At 38.6% G+C, this 15,000-nt stretch overlaps 1 protein-coding gene across 1 annotated transcript in view; it reads right to left on the reverse strand.

Moving 5' to 3' along the window:
* LOC138026936 (uncharacterized) overlaps positions 1–15,000 on the reverse strand; it is a 35,748-nt gene that overhangs the window by 16,707 nt on the left and 4,041 nt on the right. Inside the window, exon 2 of the mRNA XM_068874406.1 lies at positions 1,276–1,375. Within this exon, the coding sequence (XP_068730507.1) occupies positions 1,276–1,348 (73 nt within the window). The 5' untranslated portion in view covers positions 1,349–1,375. The remainder of the gene's footprint in view (positions 1–1,275; positions 1,376–15,000) is intronic.

The following is a 15,000-nucleotide window of genomic DNA, read 5'->3' on the forward strand; positions in this document are numbered from 1 at the left end:
CTTTTTAGTGTTCGTATTTGTTTGATTGGTCATTGTCATATAATTATAACGTATTTACAAACTTATTGAGGAAAAGTTGACTCGAGGTTACTGTCGTTTGCTATAAAGTTCTCACTTCACCTTGGAAAACTTGTGATAATCATAATGCTTTTGTTTGGATAAAATCTCGATTGCATAACAAGACTGCGTCACCGGATCGAGCTGAAATAACATGGCGTCACCATACCCGAAACTAAACAAGTTTCTGATACGCCGGTTTTTTAATCTATGACTACTTCTAGTTTCATATTTTTGTAGGCGCGTAATTTTCTTTCACCTATCGCATTTCTACAGCTGTTTCAAGTGAGTTCAACAACCTTTTCGCGGCAGCTAGATGTTTGTTTTCAGTTTCCCGTTCGTAACTACAGTAGTATTTTTTCTTTAGGTGGTTTTCCTAACTATTAGCTCTTGTTCTGCATAATACTACATCTAGTTTGAATTTTCCTTCGTCTTTTAGAAAGAAAGGTGCAAATTATTTCTCGAAATTTCAGTCGACACTTGTTTTGATTTGCGCAGTTCGAATGGAGCCCATTGATTTGGAATAACCTCCTCACCATTTCGAATTTCCAAAAAAAAAACGTTATTACCAAATGAAATAAAACGCACAATGTAGCATGCAGCGAGACATACGAAATAATCACTTAAACCAATTTATTACGCACGCAAAAAATAGGCTTTGGCAGGGGTTAGTTTTGGCCATATGTATGGCAAGAGGTGGTTTTCACGTTACGTCATCGCCGCCATGTTGGTGAGCGAAAACAAAAGATCTCTCATTCGCTCCTTTTGTTCGTCCACCAGCAATTCTACATTAAAGCATTGTTATCTGTGTCCCTAGAGAATGGTTTCAAACCACCTATTCACCTATTCCTACCTGCTTCACAATCTGCGAGGTATGGTAAATCAGCTCTTATTGCACTTAAATTAAGACTACTAAGTCTATGTTGAGTCCTAATTGAGCCCAAAGGAAAATAAGGGCCAGGTTAGGGTGTGTCCGATTTAGCTTTTACATGGATATATGACCAGTTGTTATGCCTCGGTGCATCTCATAATGTCTAAACATCTTCTAAATAACTATGAATTCAAATGTGTTTTTGCTCACATTCAAAACAAACAATCACCTAATGTGAACAATTGAGCACAATTGTAACAGGCAATTGGCCAGAAGGGAATCTTAAAGTTTAATGAACATGCGAAGTGATCAACAACACAGAAGATTGGCAACACCACACCACTTACGCATGAGGAACGATACTAAGACAACTAAGCCAAGGGAAATTCTGAGAAACTTCAGTTCAACCATTGTGTTCATCAGATCACGAGCACCAAACGCGGTCTCCTACAAATGTAATAGCAGAGAGGATATCCATCATATCACATGCAAAAAAATACAAGTTATTAATTAATCAGGAATAAAATGAAATACAATTTTGTTTTCACGTAGCCACATGTCCATCGGCCATTAGCAGGGTTGGCGCAGTGGTGAGAACACTCGGCTCCCACCATGTGGCTCGGGTTCGATTCCCACACTCAACGTCAAATGTAGTTTAAAGTTTGCTGTTTCTCTTCTCTGCTCCAAGGGTTTTTTTTTTCGGGTACTCCGGTTTTCCCCTCTCCACAAAAACCAATATTTGATTTTATCATTCGATGTATTTTTCCGTCCTTTTCATTTGCCGAGAGCCTACCACATGACCCGCAAATAACTGCCTACAACTAAGTGCTTTGCTGCAAATATTATCCTGCTCATGCGTAATTGAAACCACACCCTTGTGTAAAAATGGCACTTCGCATTCCTGAGCTTTCAGAAAGTGATTTAATTGTTGGGAATTGTAAAAATCAAAGGCATGACAAATGATAAAATAATTGTTGAACTCGGTTATCGCAAAATATCATGATTTGTCAGTGTATCGCAGATCAATTATTTGCCTCAACCTTCGGCTTCGGCAAATAACTCTTCTGCTTGCCACTGAGAAATCACGATATTTTGGTCAACCTCGCCCAATAATTGTTATTATCATAAATTGGTGTCACCAACTCGATTTTGATTGGCTATAAGCACGCAGGTAATTCTTGCTTGCTCTGCTTCTCTTACGTCATACCCACAGACAACAGATTTTACATATGTAGAATTGACGTCATACCTACAGACAATAGTTTTATGCATGCAGAAGTGACGTCACCTAACACACTAACTAGCAGAGAAGAGGAAGAAGACTCTGCCAACCACAGAAACATTCTTTAAGTTTCCGCTCATCCAAAGAAATGGATGAGTCAGTTCTCTTGTCGTTACAAGTGCAGCTCTGGAATATGCATAATAAAACAATTATTGGATTCGGTTTTCGCATGATAACGATAAATTATCAAGGCCGCAGTTTGTGTTGTACGCCAGATCGGCCTTCGGCTTCGGCAGATAACACAAACTTTGGCCTTAATAATTACCGCTATCATGCTCAATCTCATCCAATAATTACTGGGTTGCCAGTATGGCAAACCCAGTCGATGTCTGCGTTTAGTTTGTTTGTTTTATTTTTTTTAGTTTTTTTTTTCCCGTGTCGGTAAAAGTCTTGCCTGTAACTCCCATGGTAAGTGGTGTCTTTGTGCATAGAGCCTTCTACGCGTATTTTCTTAGGATCGAGAGGGTAGTGGAACTGCATAGATTTCTCTGGTGGACACAGTAGAATGATTAACTTAGTCTGCAATGGCGTCGAAAGTCATGTAACGCGAATGGCGTTTTAGTGGATCCTTAAACAAAATATACCCCTTATGGAGCTCAATAATGGAAAGTCAGTTGGATAAACTAGGCAGGCGGTGAAAAATCAACACCTGGAATCTCAAAAGCGACGAGTAATGGACTTCGACAACAATCTATCGCCCGTCGAGCCGAAATCAAAGTGAGCTGTATTTACCTGAAGTACATGGTAATTTGACACGATTGAGTTTCTTGTCTTCACGCACGCAATGAAATAGGAAGAGGTTTTCGCCTCTAAGAGCAAATATATTGTTTGTTTCAATACATTTTTCGCTGGAAAAGGATTCTGTGGTTTTTTCTGCCTTTGTGAATTATAATATCGTGTTGTGTATTCAATTTTCGAGCTTAAGGTTGAAATGTTATATGGGAGAAGTTTTTTAGTATTGCTCTGTAAGCAGGAAGGGTTCACAGGCCTGTTGGAAGCGTGCTTGAGTTTCAACAAAATGAGCCCCAAAATCAGTGAAAACTTGTGACGCAGATGAATAATAAAGTAGCTGCTATTTCCAAAATGATGGAATTACCTGGTGATAAATAACGTCGTACGCGTCTTGGAGAGTAAATTTTGACTTTGCATAAACAAGAGTTGGGCGATTGTGATCTTTGTTTTGACTTCGCTCATTTCATTGTCAGACTTTATAACACTTGACAGAAAAAGAAACTTACAAAAACCGGTATCTTGCCATCATTTGACACAGATACTTCACTGTTTGGCGAGTAAACATGCCGCGGTAACTTAATCACGGCGCCCGCTGAATTCCGGCATTTCACTTTCGATTTTGCGATTTAATTGAACGTGGCAAAAATTTCCCAAAATGTTTGTCACTGATCGTAACTTTTTATATTCTATATTCACGGTTCAAAATTAATGTTGTTTCATGTCGTAAATATTTTATTCTCGATCGACCGTCCCGGAAACTTCCTTCTGCTCTTTCTAAAAACTGTGTATCAATAGTTATTTGCTTTTGCATCAATATTTGTTTTGCATAAAGCAAGCTAACAAAATCTGTACCTTGCTGAGTTCGCATTTGTTAGCGTTAATAGTATTTTCGGTCAGATGCTTCTGTTTTATGAGGGGTTTATTGTTTTGGTCTCCCATCCTGACACTAACCCTGCCGGACAGGGTAAAAACTTGAGTGAACTTTAGTATTACAAAGCTGTCAGATGCTCAGAGGGCACACCTGTGGTGAAAAGAAGTCGTAAGGGAACTTGAAAATTATCAACATGTCAGCCCAGAAGCCAATGTTTCTCGCTTCTCTTTTATTTGTTATTCTTCGGAGACTGGAATGCTGTATTTCAATACCACACAATTCAGTGCCTTCTGATTTTCTGTAACACGTACCACAGGCAACCCAGTGTATGCTTCACGGAAGCATCTCGTTGTTAAATGATTTGAGTTAATTTCGCAGGTGTCCCCAATCAGTTTCATCGGCTAAATAAACTTATTATTATCACTATTATTTCCACAACGAAAGAAACGTTTGCATGAAAATAAAGTTGAATTTCTAGAGGAATTTATGGTTTTCCTAAGATACCCTTTAATCCAAAAACTTGGCCACGATCGCAACCTTTTTTGGCTTTGTACAAGTAAATGAGAGAAGGTAGGTTTTTTCCAAAGAAATATCAAAAAGCTTAACTTTTATGCCGAAATTAGTAAGGAGCTCTAAAACACGGGTCACATTCAACAGGTCATGTCGAGAAGTCCCTGCTTCACGGATGAACAATTTAAGCCAAAAGTTTGCCCAAGAACTGAAACAACATCTTTGGAGTGACTAGGGTTAGGAGACACATTTGTTGTTGTTTATTTGTTTGTAACACAGTGACATGTACACTGATCTGTTTTTTAGACCTGCCGAATTAAGTGCTATCTTTATCCCCATGTAATTCATGTGACAATTGGTTCTTGTAACGGAAATAGGCCCACAAAAGGACAAAGGAAAACTCTGGCAATGGTGGGAATTGAGCCCTGGTCCTTGCTTGGGGCCATTTCCATAACTAGGGCTAACGCTCACGAGGAATACATGGGAATAAAGATAGCACTTTAAATTACTGAGGGTGCATTCCTTTGGGACGACCCGAAAAAGGATCACTGATCCAAGATCATTTGGATCATGGAGCATCAAAAGAACTGAGAAATTCTTTCCCAGTGTGGTTCCTTTGATGCATCGTGATCCAAGTGATCTTATCATGAAACACTTCAAACTAAAACCTTTTTTTACCCTCATGAATAGCGGCCATATTGTTTTGTATACACCATTAAGCGGAGTATTTGGTGATCTGTGCGTTCTGGCCGCTATTCCCACTTTGTGTTGAAAAAAAATGTGTCAAGGACAAATGCACACTGTTTGCTTTAAAACCTAAATAATACTTCGGTGTCATAGAGTAACTTGCATGACAAGTAACACTTTCTCAAAATATCACCGAGCACACAATAGAGATAACTTTCCAGCAGGCCTCTCTGAAAAAAAAAAATTATTGACGAGTATAAACGGATAAAATAATAATCTCCCTTTTGGGTTACTTTTTACGTGGTCGGCATCAACAGTTGAAATTCCAAATTCCAGCAAAATTAGCAAATTTCATTGCTATTTCAAAAGAGTGCTTCTTGTTCCACATGTGATAAGGTAAAATGTTGTAATAAAGCATTCGCAACGCTCTTCGTACCGTACATGGGACACAACACCAAAGCAAGGAAGCTTAGTTTGCTGTCAAAGTCCATTGCAAATAATCAATATTTGGCAATTAAACAACATTGACTACTTAAAAAAACAGTGAGGATCTTAATTTCAAATGGAAACGAAGCGCATAGCTTGTGTCCTATTTACAACTGGTGATGCAACTATTAAATGAAATTAGAATTATATTACAAAAGTTGAAGCAGTGGCAATTTTAGCACTGAATCATGGTTTTGATGCTAATTCCCCATCCACTTCCCCTAACATAATTTAACAGCTTGCTGGGATGTGCGGGGCAAAACCTACCTTATGAGAATAGTTTTCCTTGGACGAGGGTGCCCTATACTTTTTACGTGAAGCGTAATGGGGCGATATATTTTCTCGTGAATCGTGATTTAAAGTTTTTTTTATTGGTGATTCGTGATTAAAGATGGTAAGATCTTTTCATGTCCACGTGAACGAATTTTTTTAATCAAACGTGACCCCTGAATGAAGATTTGAATTAAACGTGATTCGTGAACCTCTGTGTTTTGCGTGATGAATTTACAGCCATTTTATTGTTTTAAAAATGTACGTATTGTTTTCGAACGGCTTTTATTAACTTTTGACAGGACATGGATTTCATTTGGATCGATAAAAGTCATAAAATAGACCACCAATGGTTTTTGAACAAATGAGATAAGACATTAGACAACTTTTTGTCGCGTATGCCGACAGACAACCTCAGAAAGATTGGAAACACGTACTCTGACGTAGAGCTGATTTGAAGTGAACCGGCTTCAAAAGAGAGAGGTGAATTGAACCAACTAGTGTTATTAGAGCGGGAATAGTCGAAATATTGACCAATATTTTGGCTTTCGTGCACAGACGCTACATACATTAATACAACGGACTAACCGTGCGTGACTGGTGCAGGAAATAAGGAAAACAACTTATACCACAAATAATATGTTTCGGTGAATTCAACGACAGTCCATTGACCCAGGAGACCTCAGGAAACTAACAATCGAATTTTCAGTAGAAAAGCAGTCATCTACAGCGCACGACGGCGAACCGAGGCGTGCAAACACAAATCTTAGATTATTTTTCTTACTCTAGAAAAGACTAGAAGTAGTAAAGGGTCGCATTAGTTAGAAGTCGAAATGTGGCTCCCGATTTGATGTGTTTCCTCCCGCTTTCCCGATTTTTATCAGATTCTCCCGATTTATCATGAAATTCTGAAAACAAGGAAAAAATTCTTATCTAAAGTACTTTTTGCGATCTGAGTGTAAAACGTTTAATACGTATCCTCAGGAGTATCCTATAATGTCTCGCCCAGTCTCCCCATTGAATACCCTGTGTTGAGCAGACTCGTAAGGCCCGCAGTCTTACTCAGTCATGAGAATAAAGAGCTTATAGAATATCACAAAAATGGTGTCAAAATGCAGGAAATGCCACTTGAGAGAAACTGAATTTGCAAACTTTCCTGGGGGAGGGGGTTACCCTCGGACCCCTCCTACAGGCCCGTGCCTTCGGCGCTAAAAAGTACTCCCTAATTTCCTTCAAAACTCAAAAGGGTTTGGAATCTCTGCAAGTCAGACAGACCTGCGATTTAGATGACCACTCGATCGAAGAGTCAAACTCGGAGGATAAAAACCTTTATAGAAAGGTTACAAAAAGTGAAAATATTAATGCGTGTATTTCATTTTTATTTTTACGTGAAACGTGATCGTCTCGAATTTCGCGTGAACGTGAAAGAATTTTGAATATTATTCGTGACGCGTGAAAAGGCGAAATATTTTTGCGTGACCGAGATTTACAAAAGGGTGTAAGGGACCTTCTTGGACCACTCAAACGGAGAGATATCTCCGGTTTCCCCTTTTATAATGAATGTTGACTACACCCGAGCTAGACAATCACAACGACTGCACAAAAGCGATTATGGAATCACTTCACGCATGCTGTGGTCAAAGGTCCCATGTCAACATTTTCCCATTGACACCAAAAACGTACGAACGTTAGAACCAACACCATCGGAAGTATTTGAGATGTAAAATTCACATATCCCGGAAAAGGGCGCAGAAAATAAAAGAAAGGGGCAATTTAGGGGCATTTGAACTTTGTTCTCAAACTGGATGCAATGTGTATGTAATTTCAGACTTAAGATACATATTATTAAATCATGCATATTCAATAGTCGCGGTCGAGATGGCGTTATTAATATTAAAGTTCAATCTGAGAATAATAAATAAAATAATTGTACGTCGAAAAAAACAAATTTGTTTCAGTGTTTGGTACACATAACTAATGAAAAATTAGAGCGAAACAAGTATCTCTTCCATTGGGACAAACATATTCAAATGTGATTTACCAATCAGCATGAATTTTTTCCGCAGTCACATCGTTACATGTTAGCAAGTTCGAGCGACGTGTTCTTATTCACACCCAAGTGTTAGCGCGTGTGTCGATCTCTGGCCCCAGTTGTTCAAACGCCGGATAACTTTATCCAGTGGATAAGTCACTATCCAGAGTATAAAATATACTTCATGGTAAACATTGGCCAAGATTTTCTCACACGCCTTTTAACTAGATGACCTATATTCACGGTCACGAGGGCAAATACTGAAATATTTGAGAGACTGAAACTGACGGATAGTGACTTATCCGCGGGATAAAGGTATCCGGCCTTTGAACAAATGGGACCTGGGTGTGTCAGTTACGCTGGTAGGTATTTTACTTGTACACAGATATTGAAAAGTGAGACAGTGTCAATAGTCTTTTTCTCTCTTTGTATTTCTCGAAGCGGCCAACTTTGAGAGAGGTGTTGAAGCCACAAATAAAACCTAGGTTATACGTCGCGCTATCGTCGAATTTAATTCAGACGAATTTAATTCCAGATCCTACTTTAAAATAAATTCGACGGTAGAGCGTCGTCTAAAACGAGTTCAATTCGTCTGTCATATTAAATTCGTCCTAGACGCTTTATCTGTCTTAAGAAGACGGATAAAATTATGATATCTTTAAAGCATCATCAGTTTATCCGTCGCACCAGCGTCGCGTCGACTAAAATGCATAAATTGTTTCCGCACATTATTAATTATACCTCTGACCAGGTATATTGCATTCCGGCCAAGAAGTAAAATCGACCAAAATTCGACCAATTAATTTCGACGCGTAAAACCACGGTACAATTAATGTTGACGGAAGGACAAATTTAATGGAATATAAATTCCTTTGAATTAAATTCGACGATAGCGCGACGTATAAACTACAATGACTGTAGGCCTAACAGTACCGCTGTAACGCAACAGATAAAAAAATTCTGGAATCTAATACATTCTACACGATACCTACCCTGGTTGCCGGAGGAATTTTTTTTGTAAGGTCCGAAACAATTCTACGCGTGTCGAAGGTAAAGTAACGACCTCGGACTTCGGTCATTGTTTCCAACTCCCGGAGCTTTGAAAAAATTCCTCTGGCACCCAGGGTACACGATACCCTGTACGATTCAATTCTTGTTCAAAGGTGATAATGGACTCGTCACCTTCGACAACGTGAGATTTGAAAGCATCTTTGACTGAATAAGCACTAGTTCCTAGTACTTTAATTTTTTAATGGATCAGTTTCAGTTTTCCAGTTTCAACGGGATTCGAGCCCATGACCTCTGCGATTTTTCAGAGTCCATAGGTTCAAATCCCATTGAAGCAACCTGAATTTAAAAGGTGTCTTTGATAGACAATTATCTAGATAAATGATAGGCTGTGAGCGCAAACGTATTCGCAGGCTAGATAAAAGCGAGGACCACTTCTTCCTTTCACGATATTTAGTCACGGTCCAACAAACACATGAGTAGCCCAATATAACATAACATAACATAATATAATATAATATATACTCAACAAAATATCTTGTTTCTGATTGGCCAATGGCGAATGCATAAATGGATCGTTTTCACGTGACGTCATCATTTTCTAAAATCCAAAACTAAAGTTATCCTCAGCAGGTATAAGAGGCGGTAAGTTTGTATCCATTTGCAATTTTAAAGCTCAATAGCGTGCTTCGTTTGGAAACCAGAGCATTTTGAATTTCTGAGTTATCATCGGTGCGTGACACGAGGCGACGATCGAGTTTGTTGAGAAATATATATTCATCTCATGGTTTTGAGCCTTTTTAGAATTTAAAGCATTAGGAAAAGTGCTGAGGTAAATAGCTGTTTGTTCGGTACAGATGATCACTCGCCTAGATAGCCAAAGTAAGTAACAGATGTTGACACTATTTTCCGGCCGCCATATTGGTGCACCACAGATGTACGCCAACATGGCGTTTTCATACTGGGCTCTGTAAATTTCTGCGAAACGTTTCGACGAATATCTGAAGTTTGGGGAAACGCACAGGCCTAAAACTTGGAGAAGTGTCTTCTTCATTTATCTTCTACAATATCACGCATTTTTGACTTTTTCCACTGGATGGTTTTCGATTTATTTTTTTATTGCGTGACAGTGAAAACGATCTATAGGTTATAGAGTGCAATCCAAGTTATAGAGTGCAATACGGAAGTTGCTATGGAAACACCGGGGAAGCGCCAAATTTGAACACCAAAGTGAAAAAAAAAGGCTGACAGTCGGTTTGCTTTGTCAAACCAAAACATCGTTGAGCAACTTAAAGAAAATGCAAAAAAAAAAAACACATGTTGAAAGCTACACAGACCTGGTTGAATGTCTGGCAAACATGGACGACTGAAAGAAAACTAAACCCAAAACTGGAAGAATACGATCACAAACAAAGTAGCCCATTTGAGTAATTTTGTTGAGAATATAATAATTTAAGAAATACAACCACACTTTTGAATTTTCGGAACGTGTTTCGATGTTTCAAACATCATCTTCAGCCATAGTGAGTGTAACATTAAAATTTTTACAAGATAATTCGTATATATGTATAACTATCAATGCAATGATTCTTTGTATGATTAAATGTTTGTTACAAGTAGATAAAATTCAAACGAACCAACAATATTATAGAGAACACAACTGACATAACGGTAAAAGTTTAAAAGTGTAATGCTAAACTGACATGATCAACTTGTTTGTTGAGTTCGGGTTTCAACCGCTCAATATGGAAGCTCTCCTTGATTTTGAGTTGATAGAAAGAAGTAGCATTATCAATAACTTTGAAGCAAGAAACATCACAATTATCATGACAATTTTTAGAAAAAGTAAGATGCTTGAAAATGTGAGAATTTTTGTCCCGGAAAAGGTGCTTATTTACACGTGTGTAGAAATGCCTGTTGGTTTCACCAACGTAGCGAGCACCACAGCCCGCACAAGTAAGTTTGTATACAACACGTGATTTGAGAGAATCCGGAATGAAATCCTTTGGACTAAAAATGTTGCACAGTTTGAATGGAGAGAAAATTACTTTAACATTTAAATCCTTGCAATACTTGTTGATAATAGATGAAATTTTCTTTCTGGTATAAGATGAATAGAAACCGATGTAAGGTAGTTTGTAAAAATGGTAGTTGGATACATCATGTTTAGGGGCTTCTTTTGTAGTAACATTTCTAAGATAACCTTGAACGGACTGGGAAACATATTACGTTTCAAAATAGTAGTTAGAGTATTGATATCGTTTTGAAAACCCTGAGTAGTGTTGTTAATTTTATATGCCCTGTCGATGAGAGTTTTAATTAACCCTAATTTGTACTGAAAGGGAGTAAAACTGAAATAATTTGTAAGTAGACCAGTGTAAGTCTTTTTTCGAAAAACAGAAGTGATACAAGAACATTCATTGTTACTTGATCTCTGCTTGGATAATAATACATCTAAGAGAGGCAATTTGCCATCTGTTTCTGTTTCCATTGTAGAAAATTTCATCTATTATCAACACGTATTGCAAGGATTTAAATGTTAAAGTAATTTTCTCTCCATTCAAACTGTGCAACATTTTTAGTCCAAAGGATTTCATTCCGGATTCTCTCAAATCACGTGTTGTATACAAATTTACTTGTGCGGGCTGTGGTGCTGGCTACGTTGGTGAAACCAACAGGCATTTCTACACACGTGTAAATGAGCACCTTTTCCGGGACAAAAATTCTCATATTTTCAAGCACCTTAGTTTTGATTGTCATGATAATTGTGATGTTTCTTGCTTCAAAGTTATTGATAATGCTACTCCTTTCTATCAACTCAAAATCAAGGAGAGCTTCCATATTGAGCGGTTGAAACCCGAACTTAACAAACAAGTTGATCATGTCAGTTTATAATTTAGCATTACACTTTTAAACTTTTACCGTTATGTCAGTTGTGTTCTCTATAATATTGTTGGTTCGTTTGAATTTTACGTACTTGTAACGAACATTTAATCTACAAAGAATCATTGTATTGATAGTTATACATATATACGAATTATCTTGTAAAAATTTTAATGTTACACTCACTATGGCTGAAGATGATGTTTGAAACATCGAAACACGTTCCGAAAATTCAAAAGTGTGGTTGTATTTTTTAAAATATTAGTAACACTTGTGCTATCCAGACCATTTGGAAGAGAATATAATAAATAAAAAATCGTATGTTCCTGCTCGTGCATTTTGTGATTTATGGTCACTCGTGATGTTTTGAAAGTTCTCAAATTGGCTCGGCTCGTGCAATTTTGAGAACTTTCAAAACATCATCACGAGTGACCATAAACCACGAATGCGACTAGTCTACATAGTGTAATTTTGTCTAGTTATGCGTAGTCGCAGAGAGAAAACTGAAATCACCTTCACTGAACATTCCCTTTCTAATTCGCGACCCGAAGACACAAAGAACACATTTTCCATGTACTTAGCAATGCTCACATTAATGTTCGATTACTTTAAGTTGCCCTCACTTTGGCCTTCTCTGATATCACATAAAATCAGCACTGTAGAGGCAAATCCATAGGCGTTGAATAATGCCCTCCCCTCCCTAGTCCAGTGACTGGAGGTAATTGGTTCAGTATATAATGAGCACGTTGGGTTTTCGACTGTAAGTTGCATGGTTCGAGTGTTATCAGTTAGTGCTGTTTCCTCATAAAGGATCTTGTTTCGCTACCTCATCTCTGGGTGTGGTTTCAACTATATTTTACATTGATTTGGTAAGGAGGAGGGGGGGGGGAGGGGGGAGTAGTCCAGGACTGCAATAAACGAGCACCCCATAAAGGAGGAAAAGGAAATGCCCGAAGTCGCTTTTTGCGACAAAAGCCGGATAAGGGTGTTGATATCGATAAGCCACTTCCCTTGTTGACCCTGCTCAATTGAACTACCCACATAAACTAAATGCTGTCAGTATTTTAACGTATCTCTCACCTGGACTGCTTTAGCTCGAATAAGTCGAATTATTGCTTTGTTTTGGAATCTTGCGTTCATTCTCCGGTTGAGGTGGCTTTTGGACAAGATCTCTTGGATTTTCCTCTCACTCACACCCTAGAAACGCTAGATAAGCCGATAGCTTAGTTTTCTTGACCCCGCTCCTTTTTAACAAGGGCACTTAGTTCCCTCATCTTTAGTAGTTCCTTCTCTTGAAAAGAGAGCTTGTTGAATCTATCAACTTTGCGGACTTTGAATTTAGAGGTGTGTCGCCAGAAACGAATGCACGCCGCTTTCTGTGCTCTGGATCGATCCTTCACTGGCACGGCAAATTTTCCCTTTGTTAAAGAAATAAGAGCAGAGTAGGTTTCCTCGTCGACTGCAGTCATCTGCCGCGGGCCTCTTTTTTATCTGCACATAATCCACTCGAGAATAAAACGCAAATGAGCAAAATGGGATCTTGTGATCTTGTGTGGCATTTGTTCCATATCAGATATATGTTTCCGTCAATTAGCTTATTTTTAGGAGTTGTAACTGTTTTTTTGGCCTTTATAGTGCTTTTATTCTAGCGAGTTGTAAATACCTTTTCAGGTCTGGCATTCATACATGTTTCCATTTATTTCTTACATAACTCCACGAGCTGTTTTTAAAACCCAACTGAAACCCTTGCCACGTCGGAGTATAAATGACGGCCGTTTATCTGTCTGTCTGTCTGTCTGTCTGTCTGTCGGTCTGTCTGTCTCAGTCTGTGAATGGCCTACATCGATGACGCGAAGTAAAATGCATCATGGGCTTTTTGCATAACATAGCATGCCTTAAAGCAAACAAGACGCTCCATAAAGCGTACATTGGATTGCCTGTGGTACGCGTTACACAAAAACAGAAGGCACTGCAGCGTTCCAGTTAATTTTGGGGGTCATTAAGACCATTTGAGGGTCACCCACATGTCACGCTAGCAGAGGCCCTTCACGTTCACACCTTTAATTATTTTGTAATGTCCCCTGTCCCATTTTGAGGTCTTTTAGTTTTTAAGCTTTGGTAATAAATTCAGTTTAAAGATAACAAAACACGCTCTTGAGTAAAATTCCCTCGTTTCTTCTTTAAATAAACACTATTAGTCTGCAAAAAACTAACTGCAAATTGCTCTGACGGACGTCTAACAGCATGTCATGCATGTCTTGCAGTTGCACTAAGCAAACGTTTATTGCACACACTAAGCCCGTTTTTTCACGAGAAATGTTTACCTTGGTTTTGTTTCAACTTTACTGAGGTGAAATTTTTAATCGTGTAAACACAGTAGCAAACCTCGGTAAATGGCGGCAAAATCAAAAGTAAGCCAACCCAGGTTTGTCGACAGTTGAACGCCTCATCAGGCATGGTTTAGCTCAGTAACTGACAGTAACCAAGGGAAATGCAGACTGTGTCGCAACATGTTGGAGACACGTTTTCAAGCGTTCAGTGAGCCAGTGAAAGAAAATGGATAGCAGTGAAGAATCCCAAATAAACAGGTAAGATGCTGAAAAATCCCTATATTTTTGTTAAAGTTTCTTTTCTTATACATTTTCATCAAGAATGGTTCTGTTGAGATTGATATTCTGTTAAAAATTACCGGTAAATCGTCGATTTTGCCTCGCAGTTTCTAATGTCTGCCACATGTTATAAGCTTGTATAACTGAACGAGGATTTATCTTTGATTTCTACAGGCAAAGTTTCATATTCGAAGGTCAAGGAGTCTATGTGCCCTATTCTCTGACCTTTCATCAAGTGCCACTTCAGAGAACTATACCACCGCCACCTCCGGCGCCGGCTGCAATACAAGACGGTCAAGGACAAACTGCGCTCTACTGGCTTTGATAAGGGTGGAGATCCAGATGAAGACGCTGATTTTAATGAGCAGAGTGATCCGAAAGAGTTTATTCCCCAAAACGTTTATGATATGGATGAAGTGCTTGGGGGAAGAGAATCAGCGGATCCACAGCATGTCCTTGAAAGTAGCGATGTCGCCTTGAACCAAGACGAAGTGGAGAAAAGTGCTTTGGATAACCAGATATTTGAAGCTTCAAAAAAAGTATGGTCAGAGGCATCGTCAAGAACTAGCAACATTCGAAGATCACAGTCACCAAATTCCGATTCAGATGATGACGATATTGCCTTTTTAAGATCATTATTTTTCCAATCCAAGTCATCAAGTGGGGTCAAAAGAAAGAAGGCTGCACCAAAATGTGCTAAGC

This window comes from Montipora capricornis, chromosome 12, assembly GCF_036669925.1.
Source record: "Montipora capricornis isolate CH-2021 chromosome 12, ASM3666992v2, whole genome shotgun sequence".
In the NCBI taxonomy this organism is placed as follows: domain Eukaryota; kingdom Metazoa; phylum Cnidaria; class Anthozoa; order Scleractinia; family Acroporidae; genus Montipora; species Montipora capricornis.